Source organism: Herpailurus yagouaroundi, unplaced genomic scaffold, assembly GCF_014898765.1.
Source record: "Herpailurus yagouaroundi ecotype Mexico unplaced genomic scaffold, PumYag 203, whole genome shotgun sequence".
Lineage (NCBI taxonomy): Eukaryota > Metazoa > Chordata > Mammalia > Carnivora > Felidae > Herpailurus > Herpailurus yagouaroundi.
The window spans coordinates 16,055,215-16,078,326 of NW_024412434.1; the positions used below are offsets into that span (position 1 = coordinate 16,055,215).

The window sequence follows — 23,112 nt, forward strand, 5'->3', positions numbered from 1 at the left end:
GTGTATATAAACCACAATTTCTTTATCCATTCATCAGTTGATGGACATTTCGGCTCTTTCCATAATTTGGCTATTGTTGAGAGTGCTGCTATGAACATTGGGGTACAAGTGCCCCTGTGCATCAGTACTCCTGTGTCCCTTGGATAAATTCCTAGCAGTGCTATTGCTGGGTCATAGGGTAGGTCTATTTTTAATTTTCTGAGGAACCTCCACACTGCTTTCCAGAGCGGCTGCACCAATTTGCATTCCCACCAACAGTGCAAGAGGGTTCCCGTTTCTCCACATCCTCTCCAGCATCTAGAGTCTCCTGATTTGTTCATTTTGGCCACTCTGACTGGCGTGAGGTGATACCTGAGTGTGGTTTTGATTTGTATTTCCCTGATAAGGAGCGACGCTGAACATCTTTTCATGTGCCTGTTGGCCATCCGGATGTCTTCTTTAGAGAAGTGTCTATTCATGTTTTCTGCCCATTTCTTCACTGGGTTATTTGCTTTTCGGGTGTGGAGTTTGGTGAGCTCTTTCTAGATTTTGGAGACTAGCCCTTTGTCCGATATGTCATTTGCAAATATCTTTTCCCATTCCGTTGGTTGCCTTTTAGTTTTGTTGGTTGTTTCCTTTGCTGTGCAGAAGCTTTTTGTCTTCATAAGGTCCCAGTAATTCACTTTTGCTTTTAATTCCCTTGCCTTTGGGGATGTGTCAAGTAAGAGATTGCTACGGCTGAGGTCAGAGAGGTCTTTTCCTGCTTTCTCCTCTAAGGTTTTGATGGTTTCCTGTCTCACATTCAGGTCCTTGATCCATTTTGAGTTTATTTTGGTGAATGGTGTGAGAAAGTGGTCTAGTTTCAACCTTCTGCATGTTGCTGTCCAGTTCTCCCAGCACCATTTGGTAAAGAGACTGTCTTTTTTCCATTGGATGTTCTTTCCTGCTTTGTCAAAGATTAGTTGGCCATACGTTTGTGGGTCTAGTTCTGGGGTTTCTATTCTATTCCATTGGTCTATGTGTCTTAAACAAACATTTTTAAAGATATCAAGTTTTGGGGGGAATATGGAGAAATTGGAATGCTTGTGTGCTGCTGTTGAGAATGGCTCAGTGACCACAAGTAACAGAACGGTGGCCTTGAAAAAACTAAAATATGATTACCATATGACACCACAATTCCACTTTTGGACATAAAACTAAAAAGCAAACAAACCAACAGAAAAAACCAGAATGAAATCGAGGCCTCAGGTATCTATACACCCACATTCATAGCAGCATTCACCATAGCCAAAAGGTGGAAGTTATCCAAGTGCACAGTGACAGAAGAATGGATAAATAAAATATGTTATATACCTAAAATGGAATATAATTCAGCCGTAAAATGAAGGAAATTCTGGTGTATGCTACAACATGGAGAAACATCTTATGCAAGTGAAGTAAGCAAATCGCAACACCTATATGAGGCACTTAATCAAATGCACAGAAACAGAAAGTAGAATGCTGGTTGCCAGGGGCCAGGGATGGGGGGAAATGGGGAGTTACTATTTACTGGGTACAGAGTTCCAGTTTTACAAGATGAGGAGTTATTAGATAGATGATGGCGATGGTAACACAACAATGTAAATATCTTAGGGTCATTGAACTGCACACTTAAAAACGATTAAGATGGTAAATTTTATGTTCTGTGGATTTTACCACAATTAAGAAAATTTTTTTTTTAAAAATTTTTTTTTCAACGTTTATTTATTTTTGGGACAGAGAGAGACAGAGCATGAACGGGGGAGGGGCAGAGAGAGAGGGAGACACAGAATCAGAAACAGGCTCCAGGCTCCGAGCCATCAGCCCAGAGCCTGACGCGGGGCTCGAACTCACGGACCGCGAGATCGTGACCTGGCTGAAGTCGGAAGCTTAACCGACTGCGCCACCCAGGCGCCCCAAGAAAATTTTTAAAGGCGAAAATATTTGCTGATTGTCTACTGAAGGCTGGGCACTGTGCTAGGAGCAGGTGTTATGCAAAGCCTGGCTTTATGTTCAACTTAAATTTGGAAACAGTTTTACATTTTAAGTACACATAAGAAATTTCCAAAGTATAGATAATGCGCTTAATTTGTGGACAGTAACTTGGGGAATCATTTTATTCTAACATTAAGCTGAAGATATAATTTAAAATACTCTTCCTTTATATGTATAATCAGGGCTCACATTACTGGCTACACATTAGAATTACCTAAAGCCTGAAAAATTATGGAAGCCTGAACTCCATACCCAGAGATAACAGTTTAATTGGTCTGGAATGAGGTCTGGGTAGAGATATTATTTTAAGCTCCCCAAGAGATTTTAGTGTGCCGCCAGGGTTGAGTGCCACAATCACTGGTGCATTTCACAAAAGGAAGTAAAATTGTTTTAGCAAATTCAGCAAAGAAGAATGAGAGAGAAAGAGCGGGGCAAGAGAGAACCACAAAAAGAGAAAAAGAGAAAGGAAAGAAAACAAAGGTTTGCCTTTTCACAAAAACACAGTTTTCATACGAGACTGTCTAATATTAGCATCAGAAACAATGAGAAAAAAGGCTATAAAATTACGCAGGGAAAGGACTGATTTCTGGACATGGGCTTTCTGGGATCCTGGACAACTGGAGATTCTAAATTTTTCAGGTCATCTGATCACAGGCTACAGTTGACCTTTTGTACAAGGACTCCACCTGCCTCACAGCGCATATGTCCTCATGGTCTCTTGAAGACATTCCATAGCTTATGGGCAAGTGCATCCCATGCCTCCCAAAAGCTGTATTCCACTCAACTTCATTTCAAAGTACTTACAATATTTAATATGTACTGAGATAATATTCAATGACTCAACTCATAAAAGTATATCTAGACGTAAAATAGCTCATGCTAATGATGATCTAGAGATATATTAACAGTAGTAACAGATCAATTCGTGAATAATAAAATGATGAACTTAACATTTTCATTTCTTTTTGGTTTACTTTCTTTGTTTTATAATTCAGTCAACATATTTAGCTTTAGTATAGATTAAAAGAATCTTTCAATACTTTGGACTATGCTTATATTTAAAGCAATTAAGAAAATGAAAGCATCACCCTTCCAAATGAATTCCTATGAGTCCTTGATAATCAGGATAATCACCTAATTCCACATTTTAGTTTCCACCAGAGTAAGACAATTAAGAGAATTCTAATTAACCACTAAGAAATAAACAACTAAAATGAAACCAGGGTGTTCCCTCAGTGCAAAGCACAGCAAATTAAAAAATAAAACAGATCACACTACTAGGAAAGTAAAATGTACCAGCATGTTGTAAAAAAGAAAACAACAACAACAACAACAACAACAACAACAACAACATGGTGAATTATTTGGGTAGGGAACTTGGGAAAAAGGAACAACAAAATATATAAAGCATAATAAAAGTTAGACAAAATATGGTGATGGAAAAGTATGGTGCAAAGACATTTCAACATAAGCACTAAAATATAAAGATGAAAAACAGAAAAACATGAAGAACATTTTTAATTTCAGAGTATTTCTTAAACTTAATGACAAAAGCAAACCTATAAAGTAAAACCTTCATTAAATTAAATTCAATTAAATGGAATAGAATTAAATTAAACCAAGTAAATGAAATGTTCTCAGTGAAAGTTCTATAAACAATATGAAAAGACAATTAAAAGCATGAAAAACATGTTTAGTATATATCTTATAAAATGGTTTATATAATCAGTGAAGAAAGAGCATGTCCCAAATAACACAAGAAAACAAACAACTGAATAGAAATCTTTGGCAAGGAAATGAATGGGCAATTCTCTCTCTCTTTCTCTTTTTTTTTCTGATTTTATTTTTTTATGTCAATCATACCCCAATAGAGTGGTTTATTTATTTTTTGTAGATCTTTTTTTTTAAATATAATTTAGTGTCAAACTGGCTTCCATACAACACCCAGTGCTCATCCCAACAAATGCCCTCCTCAATGCCCATCACCCATTTTCCCCTTTCCCCCACTCCCCCATCCACCCTCAGTTTTTTCTCTGTATTTAAAAGTGTCTTGTGGTTTGCCTCCCTCCCTCTCTGTTTGTAACTATTTTTCCCCCTTCCCTTCCCCCATGGTCTTCTGTTAAGTTTCTCAAGACCCACATATGAGTGAAAACATATGATATCTGTCCTTCTCTGCATGACTTATTTCACTCAGCATAATACCTTCCAGTTCCATCCACGTTGCTGCAAATGGCATGATTTCATTCTTTCTCATTGCCAAGTAGTATAAATTGTATATATAAACCACATCTTCTTTATCCATTCATCAGTTGATGGGCATTTAGGCTCTTTCCATAATGTAGCTATTGTTGAAAGCACTGCTATAAACATTGGGGTAGAAGTGCCCCTATGCAACAGCATTCCTGTATCCCTTGGGTAAATTCCTAGTACTTCTATTGCTGAGTCATAGGGTAGTTCTATTTTTAATTTTTTAAGGAACCTCCGTACTCTTTTCCAAAGTGGCTATACCAGTTTGCATTCCCACCAACAGTGCAAGAGGGTTCCCATTTCTCCACATCTTCGCCAGCATCTGTAGTTTCCTCATTTGTTCATTTTAGCCACTCAGACCAGTGTGAGGTGGTATTTCAGTGTGCTTTTGATTTGTATTTCCTTCATGATGAGTGACATTGAGCATCTTTTCATGTGTCTGTTGGCTGTCTGGATGTCTTTGGAAAGTGTCTATTCATGTCTTCGGCCCATTTCTTCACTGGATTATTTGTTTTTCGGGTGCTGAGTTTGGTAAGTTCTTCATAGATTTTGGATACTAATCCTTTATCTGATATGTCATTTGTAAATATCTTCTCCATACCGTCGTTGCATTTTAATTCAGTTGATTGTTTCCTTTGCAGTGCAGAAGCTTTTTTATCTTGACGAGGTTGCAATAGTTCATTTTTGCTTTTAATTCCCTTGCCTTTGGAGATGTGTTGAGTAAGATATTGCTGAAGCTGAGCTCAAAGAAGTTGTTGCCTGCTTTCTCCTCTAGGGTTTTGATGCTTTCCTGTCTCACATTTAGGTCTTTCATCCATTTTGACTTTATTTTTGTGTGTGGTGTAAGAAAGTGGTCTAGTTTCATTCTTCTGCATGTTGCTGTCCAACTTTCCCAGCATGATTTGTTAAAAAGACTGTCTTTTTTTTGAATGGACAATTCTCAAAAGAAATATGAATGACCAATAATGAGCATATTGGTTAAAAAAAAAAAAGATTTAACATTATTGGCGCCTGGGTGGCGCAGTCGGTTAAGCGTCCGGCTTCAGCCAGGTCACGATCTCGCGGTCCGGGAGTTCGAGCCCCGCGTCGGGCTCTGGGCTGATGGCTCAGAGCCTGGAGCCTGTTTCCGATTCTGTGTCTCCCTCTCTCTGCCCCTCCCCTGTTCATGCTCTGTCTCTCTCTGTCCCAAAAATAAATAAACGTTGAAAAAAAAAAAAAGATTTAACCTCATTATTAATTGTGTATGCAAATTAAAACACTGTATCAATTCACTTACTAAATTAGAAAATATTTCCTGGTCAAGAAATTACGAAAAAGGAAAACAATCTTGAGGGAAGACAGGGGGGTTTAAGAAAGGTTTAAGGGGATGACTTATGGGGAGACACCCAAATTCTGAGAACTAAGCAGTAGTCACCCTTAGCAGAGAGCATATGGAGAAACAACAAAGAACAGGATGTTGTGAAGGAGGGTTTGACAATATACCTTTAAAGTCATAATTCTGTATGCTCTTAGGCTGAGAAATTGCCTAGTAGGAACTTCTGGTAGGCTATTAGGTCTCTAAACAAATACCCACTCCCTTCTTCTTCCTTAGTTTTAAATAAACACATGCCTTGGATTTCCTCATGGTTTGAACATGCGACAGAATTTTGGCTAATTAGTTATAAGTTAAATTGATATGCAATGTTTATAAGGAAAACTTTAAAAAAAATTTAAAGTTTATTTGGTTATTTTATTTATTTTGAGAGAGAGGGAGGGAGACAGAGAGAGAGGGAGGGAGGGAGAGAGAGAGGTGGGGAGCATGGGTGGGGGAAGGGCAGAGAGAGATCCCAAGCAGGCTCAGCACTGTCAGTGCAGAGTGACACAGGGCTTGAACCCATGAACCATGAAATCATGATCTGAGCTGAAACCAAGAGTCAGATGCTCAACTTACTGAGACACCAGGTGCCCGGTCTTTTAAATTACGCTTGGTATATGCTCTTTGCCTCTTTCTCCACCTTTTTTTTCTTCCCTGCCAGCTGAAAGGTACACATAAAGACTAGAGCTGAAAGTGCCTATCCTGAACTGTCATCTTCCCCACAATTCTCCATAGACCCTTCCCCCCCTTCTCTGTTCCTACTGCATACTCTAAGTCGATAATGAATAATCTATTCATCTGTGTACTATACTTCAACACTTGTCTATGGGAAGTATTATGTTAATATTTGTTGAATGAGTGATTTGTTGCGTGAACATTCTAAGAATACATTGTCAGTGTGCTCCCCATGGACTTGTTTATTGTTTACCTCATTCCCTTCATGTGATGATTCCCTCTCATCCAAATGGTCACCAGGCTGGGGTCCCAGTAGGCTTATGTATACCATATGTCTGATGATGGTCATTTGACACAGGCTCAGTCAATCAGAGTCCCCTAACAGAGAACTTAGAAATATAACTAATGGGTTTCTGCAACAATTATGAGGTGTAGTCATGTGTTCTGCCTATGCATGGTGAAGCAGAGAAAGCTGGTTCCACAGAGAGACGGGAGTGAAACAAATGTACAGAGAGATGCAGTTAAGAGACAAGAGGCCCAGAAAAAGCACAACTCAAGATCCCTCTTCAATCTTGGTTTTAGAATGTTCCTGAAGCTGGACTGTGTTCCTGATCTTGGGTTTCCTCAGATTCTTCCTATCCTTAAATAAACTCCCTTTGTGCTTAATACTATTGGCAATTAAACTAGACCTAATTAACCTAGAGACTTCCCAGAAATTATCATGAGAATGTATAAAGACCAAAAGACCAAAAAGCAAACTAGTGGAAAGAAATCCAAACCACACTTGGTTTCTTTTGCTGAGCTCCTTCCTGACCTTTGAATCAACAATTTAAAACTCTGTATTTCCCAAATCCGCTGAGGCAACTCTCCAGACAATCGGTGTGACTTATTTTGCTCAAATCCTTCAAGAACCCATTCTGTATTAAACATCTTTATTCCTTTCTTAAAAGAAACTATGTATGTGCAGGGGTCTGGTTTGACCTTGGCACCCACTAGGTGTACAGTATGTATCAGTTTCCTTTTACTGTCTCCATTTTTACTTATGCAATGCATGTTTCCGTAGAACAATGGAGATTGTATGCAAGTGGCCAGTGAGGGAATTGGGCCAATACAACACAGAGGTAGTGTTGATTCCTACATGATTTTCTTCACTAATGTCTTTGCCACCAAGGAGGTATAGCAACACAGCTGAGCCAGAGAGCCAAGAAAGGATACAGGCTGTGCAGCAAGTTCTTTACCTAGTCCACTCATTCTCCACACACTCTCTTTTGGAAGTACTTACGTATTGCATAGTTTTCCCAGTCTTTGGGCACTTTTTCCTTGTCTCCAAAATTAAATGGTCTTAATGTTTAAGTTTATTTATTTATTCTGAGGGAGAGAGCCAAGAGTGAGTGTGCATGAGTGCGGAGGGGCCGAGAGAGAGAATCCCAAGCAGGCTCCTTGCTGTCAGTGCACAGCCCAACATGGAGCTTGATGTCACGAAATGAACTGTGAAACCATGACCTGAGCTGAAACTAAGAGTCTGATGCTTAACCAACTGAGCCACCTAGACACCCCTTAAACTTTTTTGATACCACCCTTCCATCACGATTTCTTGCTTACCAACTCAACCCCCTTTTGAGGTAAAGTAATACATTTACTGAAAAGTTCCTCTATTATAATCTTAAAATGCTTTATACTGTGCTAGTATTTTTATTATGGTTGTTATTGTTTATATTAGCAGTCTACAACTCAGTTACCTATGCTTATAGTGGCTTGCCCCAATCCTATTTTCCCATAAGTCCTTTTTCTCATGTGATTATTCAAAATATGAGGTTTTTCAGAAACTCATATATGCCTCTGTGTATATGTGTTGCATCAAATAGACAAGAAATTTCGTTTCTAGCCTTGGCTTAATATATACATACAAATTTTATTGAAACTTAGTTCTTTATGTTTGATCCAATTAAGTTTCTTGAGTTCTACCTCTATTTATTTAAAGTACACCTGTAGCTTGTATATATATTTGTAATGTTTCAAAACTGAAGAACATACCATTCAACTGAGTAATATAAAAATTAAAAAAGATTTATCATTAATTTAAAATGGACATCTTATTGATATGAATATTAATTTTGAATAGAAAATAATTGTTAAAATATAGTTCAGTAAAAATTGAAGTGCCATATCATCATAAATACTCTATGCAATGGTCTTACTGGCCAAGATATTAAATGTGGAAATGTTCATTGTAATTAAAACAGATTCTAATTAGAAACTACATGAACCAAGTATAATGTTAGTTTTCAGATTTATAGTGGCCTTAATAGGGGTATTTCAAAGGATATTTCAACCATACTGAAATGTATGCTCAAATAATTATTTTTCCTTAATATTATGAATGAATCAAGTTATATCATTGTGCCTGGATCATAATCAAGTATAATCACATCAATTATAGTATTTAGTTTATTGCTGTGATATGATTATAATCACAGCTTTAAATATGGATCTTTTTGACAATGGAACACTAATCTTATCAGTCATACTAAAAGATAAATATCCGATTATTTTCTAGGTATGTAATAAATGATTTCAATATAATATTGAAGTAACTAGATCTATCCATGTCTTTGATTTTTTTTTAATTTAAAATAGCTGATTAAAAATATAATAAACTCAATTGCATAGTTTCGTGTTTAAAAATATGGGCATGGGACCAAGAACAAGAATCTATGCCCTGATTTTACAAGAAGCAAATAAATCAGTTCTAAGGCTTATTGAAGAACTATGTTGGTGGTTGACTGTGACAATGAAGCGTCTCTCCTGAGGCCTTTTCAAATCAATTCAAGCAATAAAACAAAATGAGGGCCATAGCCGGCAATGATTGGGAGCAGGGGGTTGGTTCCACAAAGACTCTCCACCTCTTGGTTCTGAATTTGGCTTAGTGTCAATTTTTTTCCTCCTGACTACTTTCCCCACAAGTCTAGAGCCAGGGTTGCTGGAAGTTCTTTCTTAAAATATTTAGAATATTAGAATTGGAAAGGTAAGTATCCTTCTCTTTTACATCTTCAGCTTGAGAAAATCTGCAAAGGATTGATAGCTTGGTTGTAATTTCTTTTTGCTCATTAGTCAAGCCACCACAATCCTCAGGATGTAACCTCAAAGACAGAAACGTATCTGCTCCCAAGGTTACAATGTTGGACAACCCAATGTCAAATACAACCCTACATATGTATAGTATAATTCTATGATAGCTCTAGCTATAGAAGTATTCCCCTCTGGAATACAGGAAATCACATGGCATGTTAGGTAAGACTAAGTAGATTATAGGACACACAAAAAAAATAACCCCCAAGTATCAGAAACACCATTTTTAGAGGGTCACTTAGTATACATATCTGAAAAAAAAAGTGTGAGAGAGACTTTCTCCTGGGACCAGGCAGATGGAGACAAAACATCTGGAAAATAAGGCCTCCTCTACCACAGCATTAGGAGGGAGACCCAGAGGGTTGTCCACCAGCTTGTAAACGCCTCTGCCTGGAAATGACATGTCACTTACTCAGAGCACATTGGCCACCTCTTTTCACATTAATCCACATACCCAGAAGGGTCTGGGAAACATGGGAAGAAATGGATATTTTGCAAACAGTAAATAATCTCCACAACAAACAACGATAGGCTTAAAAAATCTGTAGTCTTTGTTTATAAGTCAGCAAATTGATATCACTTTTCCATATTGATGAAGAATCAAAATTTTTGAGTCCATAAAAATCAGTTACCTTTATTCGACTGAAGAGCCAAAATGATGAGTTTTTACATTATATGGCATATATTAAATAAAATACGCATTTATATATGTCCATGTTACTAATACTGATAATTTAAGTTGGAAGTATATAAACTATGACAAAATATCTTAAAATTTGCCCTTCACACTTTTTTAAAGTTTATTTCTTTTGAGAGAGAGAGAGAGAGAGAGAGAGAGAGAGAGAGAGACAGAGAGAGAACAGGAGGTGCAGAGAGAGAGAGGGAGAGAGAAAAAATCCCAAGCAGACTCTGCACTGTCAGCGCAGAGCCTGAAGTGGGGCTCGAACTCCTGAACCGTGAACTCATGACCTGAGCCACCCGACACCCCCGCACTTTTTGTTTTTAATAAAAGATATTTGCATGAATGTGAAGTATTTACTTTAAATAAGGCTAATTTTTCCATTTAAGAAACAATGGGCATTTTACCTAGCCAATAGATAAAGTTTAATTTGAAGTACCAGGTTTAAAGATATGATCTGTGCTGATATAAAGAGTATATTTAACAAATTTGGGGTATTTACCAAGAGGAAATGAAAACACTAATTTGAAAAAAATATATATGAACCATTATGTTTATTGTTTATTATTTATAATAACCAAGATATGGAAGCAGCCCAAGTCATCTATAGATCAATGGATGAAGAAGATGTGGTATACACACACGAAGACAGACGGACACACACACACACACACACACGCACGTGCTGGAATATTAGTCATAAAAAGAGAATGAAATCTTGCCATTTGCATCCACATGGATGGACCTAGAAAGTATGATGCTAAGTAAAATAAGTCAGTCAGAGAAAGACCAGTACCATATGATTTCACTCATATGTGGTATTTCTAAAACAAATGAACAAAGAAACAGAAGAAACAAACAAAACAAAACAAAACACAGGCTTTTAAATACAGAGAACAAATTGCCAGAGGGGAAGTAGGGAGGCAGATGGGTGAATCATTATGTTGTCCACCTGAAATTAACATAACACTGTATGTTAATTAGACTTAGAGTAAAAGTTCAAAACAGAGAATGGGATTAGCATCCCACCCCTCTCCCCACCAAAAGAGTATATTTAATAAATTTATGTCAAATCTTGGCAGAAAATTTTAGCCTCAGACACAGAAGATATGATGCAGTTATAAGGAAACCTAGAATAAAAATAGGCAGATATAATCAGATAAAGAAAGAACTTCCTTGAACTGGAACTGGTTTAGTTTCTATAACATTTGTACATCAGGTTTACTTTCTCTTCCCTCCCCCTCCTTATTGATTTTTTTAATCCAAAATAAAATAAGTCCGTAACAATAAGAATTTGTTGAATATTAAAAACTTTAAAAAGAGGTTTTACAATGTTTTAAGATACTTCAATTAGTATTACTGAAACACTCCTATCAGCTGATATGCTTGATGTTATATTTTAAGAGCATTTGAAATTATAGAGAAGGTAGATATGACAGGTCCAGAGTGACTGCTTTTACCGCTACGGCATTTATCGTGATTTTAGTAATATTCCATGCTGTTGTGGCTCACTATAGCTAAGGTCCTATGCTGTTAAGCATCAGTAAGGAAATCTACCTGTCTGGTATTAGTTATTACAACCTCTGGGTACCTCAATTTTCTGGCATTTTACTGAAAATTAAACTAAATACAATGGTGATGATTATGATGATAATCATATGCTTAGCACTTATTGACTAGTCAACATACAGAGTTTCTCCTCAAAGCTCTTGGCATATATTAATTTGTTAAATCCTCACAATTACCCTATAAAGTAGGTCTCATTTTTATTGCCATAGAGAAACCGAGGCACAGAACTGATAAGCATTTATTTAAGGTCACAAGGCCAGTAAATGGCAGAGACAGAACTTAACCCTAGGGAGACCGACTCCAGCCTGCTTGCTTAACTCCCGTACTGTCAGAAGATCCCCAGTCCAGAGCAGGCATTTCTGATGACAAATTTCTGAACGCTGAGACCCATTGCTATCCCCCTACCCTTTTTTCCTTCTGCTCCAGCAATGTGCTTTTCTCCTAGTAAAACTGCCTGGCAGGTCCTGAGGCTGAGGAATGCTTCGCTGAGATGTTTGCATGGTCACCTCTTATTTCATTGAAGACCTTGTTCTACTGTTACCTCCAAAGAGACTGTTTCTTACCATTCTAGTCAGGGTAATAATTCTCCCTCACTTTCTGCCTGTATTATTCATAGCATCTATAATCACATGACACAATATTACATATAACTTTATTTATTATCCACAGCTGCCACCAGAATGTAACTCAATGAAGCAGAAACTCGCTCTGATCTGAATTTTCACATATATACCAAGATTTGAGTAAATGGTTTCTATTAATCAACCTGTCTGCCCATCAATCCAGCCGTCTGTCCATCCATCCTTATGTTCTATGGTACTCCAAATTATGTATCCATTAGTTATTAAACATGGGTGGCTTTTACATATTTCATTAGGGTGAGGTGTTTAATTATTATTTTTTTACTCATTGCCATCATGGCTTTCTTTTTTTTTTTCCTTTTCTTCCTGGAAACATATACTTTAAAAGAAAATTGTTTGAGATCTAAAAGCAACACTTGCAGCACTCATATGTTGAGCAGAAATACAGCTTTTCATCTAAACTAAGTAAAGAAGGTTAAGTTTTGAAGTCAAACTCTACAGGCTTCTGTTTATAGATTTATGTATTCGTGAACTTTATATAGAGCAATCACTGTTTTGTGATCTCCCAAGTTCAATTTGAATCCAGAGTAATGCTGCACTGAAATCATTATCATCAAGCCACTATTTTTCACTCCAGATCAATTACTGTTTAAAGGACACTTAGGAGTCATACATACAGTTTTTGAGGGGAAAAAAATGAAAGGTGTGAAAGTGGTTATAATAAAAAAGAAAGCCTTTTCAGGTTTCTGTGAAGACAATTCACTAGACATCTAAAATTATAATGATGCTGGCTTCTCTTACTTTACTCCCAAGGTATTTCCTTCCATTCACATTGAGGATTATTTGGGGAGCATGATGTGTTTTGCTCTGTAGGAGTTTAGAGAAAGACAGAGTAGCTACTGTGCTACTGTCTACTTAGAAGATTTTATTGACTTCTGGAAGCATTTTCTATTCCCTAAATTACTCCTTCCTTTTCCCTGAACTAAAATCTGGTCATCATTCAGTTGAATCTTCTAGATATTTTAGTGAAAAAGGCAACATCTTACACTGTTATTGGCTTCCACCCTAAGGTATGAGGTTTATGAGTTTCTTGGAGACAAATCACAGAGCAGTCCAGGCAATACAAGGCATAGGGGGCATATAGGGAAATGCCCGCAGTCAAGAAAGGGGCACTGAGAGGAGAAATGGAAAATCAATAAAGCCAAACACTGTATAACACATGCATTCCAGCCCTGTTGTGAGGAGATGTTCATAGTACATTGCACAGAGTTTTCTGCAATCCTAGAAATCGATAAATGTTTGCTGAACATGTGAACAGAACAGAACCAGATCTTAAACGATGATACAAAAATTGTTCTGCCTAAAACAATTATCAAGTCTTCTACTCTTGTTGTTCCTTTATGCTTTCAGCTAACAAATATTCGGTGTTGACAGTATCTCATGCATTCTTGAAAGCACTTTGCATAAAGTAAACGACCTAGTTCTGTGAGAGGTCTATGAGACGGAAGCAGTATTTTTATGATTTCAGAGCTGAGAACAATGAGACAAAGGAAGATCCTGTGATTTGCCCCAAACCACAAAGCAGATAGCAAGAGGGAAACCTAGATTGCACCTAGAGGTCTTGAAAAACAGGCTCCCCAGATCTGACATAAATGCTACTTAGTATTCATGCTAAACTCTGTAAGTATTGGCTGAATGATTATACTTAACAGGTAATATTCTGCTTGAAAACTGAGTAACTATTTAAATTGAGAATTGACACTTTTATAATTACAACAATGGACTATTTCTTTCCCGTCTATATAAATTTCATTCCTACTTCTCTCTTCTATAGAATGGCAGTTTCATTTTATCAGACTTTGATTAAAAAATACCATTTTAAATCAACTTGAATTTAAAAAGAGGAGATATCAAGTTCATAATCTGTCACTTGTTTTTCTATGAATAAGCTACTTGCTTCCTTGTTCCCTTATCCAAAAAGGAGATACACTTCTTAATGTGTCCCTGGACGGACCAAAGACTAGGCCTAGGCCTATGCTTTTGCCATATTTTTCTTTTTAGAAAAACACAATAGATTTGATAGTAAATTGAAGATAGTGCCATGATGTATTCTGAATGTAAAGAAATAAAAAATAACACATAGAGCTTTATGTGGGCCATGTACTAAATATTATCTAATAAATTGAATTGTAAGTTTTTGAATGGAAAGTGAAAAGTAACTATGAAGCTCAAAAAGTTTTATTTGCGGGTAAAGTAGATAACCACCAAGTATAAATATAAATATTAATATTAATATTAATATTAATACCATATATATCCTCTAACTCCTTCCACACCCACTTTTAATCAATTTTAAACTTTGTTCTCAATTATTCTGAAACTTTAAAAATATGCATAGATTCTAGAGTTGTCAGATGGTCCCAGGAAAATCTCAGAGATAGTCTATCATGATTCTGTCATTTTGCAAACGAGCAAACTGAAGCTCTGTAATAACGTAGCCAAAGTTAGAGGATTATTGCTAAACCCCTGAAAAAGATTGTAAGTCTATAGAAGCTATATAAATCTATAAGAACATATGGTGCCTTGCTTTCTGAGATTTTTCTAGCTTGTCCCCATTCCCTACTTTGATGTGGGTCTTCTCTTCCCTTCATTTTTCCCTAGTCTACTCGGTGCGTGTCTGCTCCTGTTTTCTTTGGTTGGTTTTTGAGTGTGAACTGCTGGAATGGAAGAGACTTATGGTGGCTCCAGTTTGAGAGTTCATGGCGTCAACTGCTCCAACCCCTCAGAACCTACCACAGAGCCCTCGGGCCCACTCATTCTATAAGTGAGTGAAACCCTCCAGTTCCAGCTGTTATTCTCAAACCACCTGGCTGCATTTTCCAGTGAATAGCTGCTGGCTCTTTGATGATTCTCCTCTTCTCCCTTACAGACATAAATACTACACAAGTCGTGTGGTTGTTGGTGGTTTGTCCCTATTTGCTTGTATATTGGGTTGATAGGGATGCATTTTCACTTAATTTTGTTGTCTATGTTTCCCGTGACTCACTGACTAGGTGGTCTGTTTAGATGTGCGAACTTGGGAAAATCCCAAAACTACTCTGCCACCACGACGACCACCACCACCACCACCACCATATCCCCGTAACTCTCCTGCTTTATATATTTTTTTAAAAACTTCACTGATTTATAATTTATAATTTACATACCACTAAGGTCACCTATATTAAGTTTACAATTTAATAGCTTTGGAATATTCATGAAGTTGTGCAACAATTGTCATAAAAATATGGAATATTGGGGCACCTGGTGGCTCAGCTTGTTGAACGTCCAACTTGGGCTCAGGTCATGAGTTTGGTTCATGAGATCGAGTCCCACACTGCACTGGCTGCTGTCAGTGTGGAGCCTGCTTTGGATCCTCTGTCCCCTCCTCTCTCTGCCCCTCCCCCACTTGGACGCACACACTCTGTTTCTCTCTCTCTGTTTCTCTCTGTCTCAAAAATAATAAACATAGAAAAAGAAAAAAATGTATTTTCATCATCCTATCAAAAAAAGGCCATATTCATTAGCAGTCACTCCCCACCCTTTTTTCCTTCAGCCCTAAGCAATTACCTCTACGCATCTGCCTGTTATGGATATTCCCTCCAAATGGTATCATATAATATATGCTCTTTTGTTAGTGGTAGTTGGTGGCAGAAAAACAAATATGACGTCATGTTTTAAGTTCTTTACTTTAAATGGCAAATAGCAACAATTCCATGATAGACTTTATGGCAACGTGTTTGCATATGATTTGAAGTCGGTTACCTAGTGCAGGACAATAAAACACCATTTGAAAATATAGCATGGCCAATACGAATGGTGACATAACTGTAACTATAAAATGTGATATGTAAGTTTCACTATGTATCTGGACTATTCCAAGCACGTCACATACACGAATGTATTTAACATTCGCAGACATTTATGATGGAAGTACTACCATTATCATCTACATTTTATTGATAAGGAAACAGAGGCAAAGTCACCCAAACTAGTCAGTGGCAAAGCTGATCCCAAACATAGTTTGACTCAAGTCTCCTAGTTCTTAACCACTCTTCTATAGTGCCTGAGTTGTAGGTGTTTAGTTAAATGCCATTCTCTTCTAAATTGGGGATAATGTCGAGCAGTTTAGGGTAACATATTCTGAGTAATTGATATTTTACTGGAAAATAATTTAAACCTAAGTGGACAAAACAATCATAATCTTTTAGTTCCATAAATATTCTTTCAAACTCTCCTGTAGTGCCTTTTTCTTCTATCTTAACTACAACATAATTTAAAAGCCTTCATTATCTGTAGCAGATGGGGCTTTAATTGTTTTCAATAAAGCAATGGCTACTTTGTCCTAAAACATATTTGATATACAACTGACCATATTTAAATACAATTGGTTACCACTGACCTCTTTATTTTGATGACATAGGAAGAACTATAGACCTAAAAGAAGTTGACCACTAAACATAAGATATTAAAATATTTCTCAGTAAGCTCAGCATTAGATTGAGTTGAACAAAATTAATTATAATCAAGTAAAATCTCATAGGACTTTACAAGAAAGGGGGAAAAATAGTGCAGACTTCATAAAACTGGCAAAGTTGGAATAATAACTCTCAGATTTCTTCTGTCCTGAATCAACCCATCTAATAACCATCCTGCCTCCCGTGGGAGGAAAGGAATCTCTCCTGTTTAATAAAAGCTTCTTTCTTTCTAAAATCTTAGAAAAGGGAATTGAAGATTTCTTTTGAAGTTACCAGGATCAAGAACTAACTAAAATAGAAATTTAGCAAATTACTAGGAAGGTGACTGGCAAAGAGTGGAGGAAGCACACTCTTCTAGAATAAGCAGATATCTTCTAAGATACATTTTCACAATAAATGTTCAGAACCTCATTTTCTGTTGTCCAGCACCCTGTTCCAAACATCCCGGAGCCCAGATCCCATCCCCTTCTTGATGCGCATGCCCAGAGCTCTGTGCTCCCTAGATCACCTGGGATCTTTGACACAGCCCTGCTCATAAAAAGAGCAGCCGCTGTAACATCGCCAAATACCGAAACACACTTTTGACCTGCCTCGGTGACATGATACTTTAACGTGGGAGCAATAATAAAATTAAACAGTACTCAAGTTTAGCTCCCAGTCCCAGGAGCTCGCCTAGAAGTGAATCAGTGTCGAATTTGTTGGCGGGGTGCACTACATGGCACTATTTTGGAAATCAGATGGAATAGTGCCTTCTCAGAAAGAACTTTGCCAGTTGTGAAATTGTGCAAGTGAATTTATAATTATTTTTGACATTTTCTGGGTAGTTCCGTAAAGAAAATCTAAGTATAGTTATACTTCACATTTGGAAGTGTGATAAATGATAGTCAAGTTTTTCAAGTTGCTGTTCACTTGCTAGAGTAGCATTTTAAATATCCAAAGCCTTGCTCTCACAAGTTCTGCCTAAATTACACCTGGTTGAATTCATTTCGCATGCATCCACTAAGTGACAGCTCTCTGACAAGTTTTTACTAGTTCACTTCAAATTAATTTGGATAAATATATGTAAATATTAGGCATGCACTTTAAATCGTGTTGAAAAATAAATGCAACAGGGAACACTTCTACATGACGGAAAGCGGATGGTCTGAAAGGAAGAAAGGAATCAAGAGCTTGGGCGGTTGCGGAATGGGGAAGCAATCCTCTCTTAACATGTCAGTTCGACAATTAGGAGATTATCTCTTTCAATTGATTTTTGTGGATGCACCAAATATACAAACAGCAGGACATTTTATAAATGAGAAGATAAAATGGCTGGATGAGGAAAGTGGGTCCAAATGGAAACGAATTCCAGAAACTCACCAGTCGTGCAGTTTTCAAATTCAATGTCGTCAATGGCAGCTCCTCCTCCCAGATCCCTTGTTCTGATGCCTTGAAATATGACTTCAAAATTCCTTAACTTGCCTAGCAGGATGACTGCCTTTTGCCAATGATCACCGGAGTTCGGCTCACTTTCTTGCCACACTTTTGACAGTCCTTTCTCCGTCTGAAGGGAACAAGTTTGCATCAGAGAAAAAGAAGAAAAACAGCCAATCGTTTAGAATGGAAGCATTTGATCAGTGAAAACTGGTGGAAAAACAGACCCTGGAACGCTGACACTTTCCATAGTTTTTCCTAGCAGACGTACTGGTAACTCTGTTTGGGTGTTTTCAGAGACACCATTATTTAAAAGTATCCTACTCAGTCCATTCTGCCTCTCCCTTGTATGCACACAAGCTTCTCGATATCTGATGGGATCTGAACATTTTACAGAAGCCCTGGATTTTAGCTTGGGATGCTCACCCAAACGTCTGTTCATATTCTGTAATTATTTAGACTGCATCGCCCTTCAAAGAGCTGAAATAACTTACATGCGCAAAGAGAAAAAAGAGATGAAAGGAAGAACGTGTGGGAGAAATCATTATCCCTGATGATATGACAAAGGAATTATGAAATGAGCCATGGTGGCAAAGTGATGATTTCTAAGATCCGTAGGATTTCAAAAATACTATTATTTGTTATTTTGGCTTAAAAAAATCTATTATAATATGATTGCTATGTGAGCATCAAGTACAACTATCTCTACACCACATTTTTCACTTGCAAAGGAAAAATAAATTTTCTGAAAAAATTATATAAGTATCTCCTCTGAATGTTTAAGGTTGGTTTCATTGTTCTGTGCTAGTCTGGGCCTAGCTCCTCCTGAGAATTAGATGTTTTCATAAATCATGATGATGGACACATAGCAAAGAAAGAAAGAAAGAAACTATACATTTACTATATATAGCATTATACATATATATACAGACACACACATCCATCCATCTATCCATTCATCCATCCATATATGATTATGTTTATGGTTACCCCCAAATAATTACTATCTCAACAGAAAGATGTATTGAGGGGAATGGCAATCAGAAAATCAAGCAAGCTGTTCCAACAGATTCATAGCAAACAGCTATGAAATACATAATATACAGGGTTTTTTTTTAATATAGGCTAAAAAAAAGAGAAATATTTGCAAAAAGAAGATCCAAAGGAGTTATATTTTCATAGGTTTGTGCTTTTAGGGCACTAATGTTGATAAATATGGCTGACACCTTGTTCTGCTGAGGGAGACACAATCAAGCAGTTCCTCCTCGGTTGAATTACAGAGAAAGTGGAACCACGTATCAGTTAATACAAAATTAACCTTGCAAAAACAACTAACGGTGTGTAGATAGATCTTTGAACATCTTTTCCCAAAAAGATGACAAATCTTCACACCCAGAGACTCAAGTAACTTTTGCCTTGAAGGGGATGGGAAATTCACACCTAATTAATGGAATTTCATATCTTTTTTGATGACTAAAGAAGAGAAGTCTTTTTAAAAGTTAATCTTTGAATGTCAACGATGTGTTGGTGATGTGGAATCAAAGGAATGATTAGTTAAATTAAAGATTAAAGTAGAGGGGGACTGTCTGACACATAGCAACGTAACAGCCATAGATATTGATAAAGTCTGTCTTAATTTACAAACTCAATTCACTTTGCTAATATTTCCTATTAATCAACTTCTGAAGTTTGCAGCGCTACTCATTAACTACGACAAGCCCCCAAAGGGTTTTCCACAAATACCATCACAGAAGATTGTGTGATCACTTTAATCAATAACATAAAAACCATTTCTTAAATCTTACAACTGACCTTCTAATAAAAAAGGATATTTGAATAATATATCCATTAGCATTTTATGTAGGAAGAAATGAAAATGAGGGTGAATTCTTTTGAAAACCAACCATGGATCAATCTAATGGCAGGTTACTGGAGAATATCATTCTAATATATTTACTATTATTTCACTTTAAATATAACATATCAAATCTTATCCACATAATTATCAAAATTATTCATCAAAATGTAAAATAGAGATTTACTTATTGACCTCTATGTCCATTTATTCATTTATTCAGCAAATATTCGATGTTCACACGTACTGTAATGTTAGATATCAGGAATAAAAAGGTGGAAAAATAAAGACAGTCTAACCTGTGGAGGTAAAGATCTATTATGAGAGAGTCATAAAAATGACTTACTATAAAAGGGCAATATAAATATAAATTTTATTTATTTAATATATTTATTTTCTGATATATATCAATATATACCAGAATAGTTTCTAAAAAATTTTTAACATTCATTTATTTTTGAGAGACAGACAGATCATGAATGGGAGATGGGCAGAGAGACAGAAAAACACAGAATCCGAAGCAGGCTCCAGGCTCTGAGCTGTCAGCACAGAGCCCAACGTCGGGCTCAAACCCATGAACTGTGAGATCATGACCTGAGCCAAAATTGGACGCTTAACTGAATGAGCCACCCAGGTATCCCAGAGTACTTTTTTTAAAAAAGAAGTTAAGGATATCAATTTAATTTTTGTTCCACATACATTGTTGCTTTATTCTTATTTTAATTGTTTCTAAATTAAGAAATGAAAAACCTCTGGCTTTCAACTCATGACTTTGCCACTGGCCAAAGATTTATCTCATACATTCATTCATAAGGATGTTCAATTCAAGAACCCAAGGCAATATACATTAAAAATGATTGGCCATGCTAATAACAGTAAAAATAGACATTAATACAACAATGATTAAATTATAGAAATCAAAGGAATACTCTCTTCTTATTTAGCCTTTTACTCAACTTTGAACTGATATTCCATATATTACACATATTGACTCTTTATCTTATATATTGCATATTTGTTATGGCAATGTATTTGACTGCATATTTTATGTCAGCGTTTCTCTTTTGTGCTATGAAAAGAAAAGTAGTAAGAAATACTAAAATGATAGAGTACCTTCAAGATATACATTAATAAGGTATACCATTTAGAATATTAGTTTCAGAGGTTTGAGGTGAATATATAAAATTTTCCTAGATATTAGCCATTTTTTCAAAACACATGGATCAACAAATTTCTATCAGCTGACACCTTTTTCATATTTGGAATCTGTTTCTGGAGTTTCTGTATCAGTCTCTAATCTCTCAATTGCTCCATCAATGTCATACTTACTAAGTTACCATATTTTCTTTTTCTGGAAAGATTTGAACAGATCTGTTTTCCATATCCCTCCTCCTAATAATAAAAATTCAAACCCTGAACATTACATATAGTTTTATATAAACATAAGAAGGTTCTGAAAAGTAGAGAGAAGACAGACTTCCTGGGAACCTCAGGACTCAAGGAATCATAAAATGGTGAGTTTCCTAAGTTTTCTTTTTGTCTCATATATTGCCAAATGAATATGTGAATCTGGCAACATGAAAATCCAACAGGCATAGACTACTCTCTCTAGGCAGAGGGCCAGGAAAAAGAAAATCGAGCAAGAAAGAAAACATTTTGATAATGACTGTTCTGTAACAGCCAGACATCATAGAAAATGTATACTCTATCCCCAAACCCAACAGCAAAGGCTGAGCAGAGAGCCTAGACTTCCACCCACATCAGGGCCCAGGGACCCCAAGACCCCTCTTCCCAAGACTTTCTCAAATGAAGGAAAACTAAAAATCTGTCACCAGTAGACACCCCTTAAATGAATGGCTAAGGGAATTTCTTTAAGCATAAAAGAAATGATAAAAGAATGAATCTTATACTATCAAGTAGGGACAAACACAGACACACACACACACACACACACACACACACACACACACACAGCAAAAATGAGTAAATGCAATAAATTTTCTTATCCACAGGGTTCGGATGAATGCAGATGTTGCTTGTTCTGTATCTCAAGGCCAGAAAGATGAGTTAATTCCTGAAGGAAATGACATTGAACTTACATCAAGCTCAGTTTCTTTGATTCAGCAAGCCACAACAGTTAAAAACAAGGATATCAGAAAAATTTTGGACGGTATCTATGTTTCTAAAAAAGGAACAGTTCCTAAGGTTGATGAGTAAGATCTAAGTTGTCCAGCTATAGAAACAGTAAGATGCCAGATGATTTTTCAGACTTATTTGTGATACTTTAATGATATAATAAAAACTGTATTGATTTCAGGCTTTTTCTTAAACAGTACATAGATAGATAGATAGATAGATAGATAGATGATAGATGATAGATAATTTCTGATGGTTGAGGAAAAATTAAAACACTGTCTAATATGGTTCTTAATGTATATAAAGGAAAGAGTTAAGGCATAAACATTATGAATACAAGAGAGTAAACACATAAAGGGAGGTAAAATATCTACACTTGAGTCTATTAAGTCTTAATGTTACATTATAATAGGTCACATTTTCATCCTCAATTTTTTTCTTTTGTTTTTCTCATATATTCATTCTCCCAAAATGAATCATAGAGTAATTTAATGAATAACCGAAATATTGAATTGTTTTACCCTGAGATATCATATATTTTTTGACTTGTTCAGGACTGTATGCCACTTACTAAAATTTTAGTCTTTTTAATAAATAAGTTACCTACTTATTATAATGTTTATTTAGATATATGATGACGTGTTTTACAATGGTGAGTGGAATACAGCAAATGACTGGCCTTCTTCCTTTTCATAAATTACCAGAGACAGCAACTCACATCACTATAGATGCGTGAGTTCATAGGCCACAGTTACTAGTCTCCGAGAGGCCAAATAAATATTAAAAGATGACAATAAGCTGAACAATATAATACCTAATGCAGAATTTTAAAAACAGATGGAATCATAGTTTTAGTACTGGGTACTGTATGGAAGTGTTCAATCACTATATTGTACACTATGTTGTATGCATGAAACTAGTATTACAATATATATCAACTCTCTAGATTTTAAGTAAAGACTTTA

At 36.4% G+C, this 23,112-nt stretch overlaps 1 protein-coding gene across 1 annotated transcript in view; it reads right to left on the minus strand.

The window, feature by feature from the left end:
* Positions 1-23,112, minus strand: part of MALRD1 (MAM and LDL receptor class A domain containing 1) — a 747,899-nt gene that overhangs the window by 252,177 nt on the left and 472,610 nt on the right. Inside the window, exon 26 of the mRNA XM_040451270.1 lies at positions 18,103-18,286. Coding sequence (XP_040307204.1) covers positions 18,103-18,286 — 184 coding nt within the window. The remainder of the gene's footprint in view (positions 1-18,102; positions 18,287-23,112) is intronic.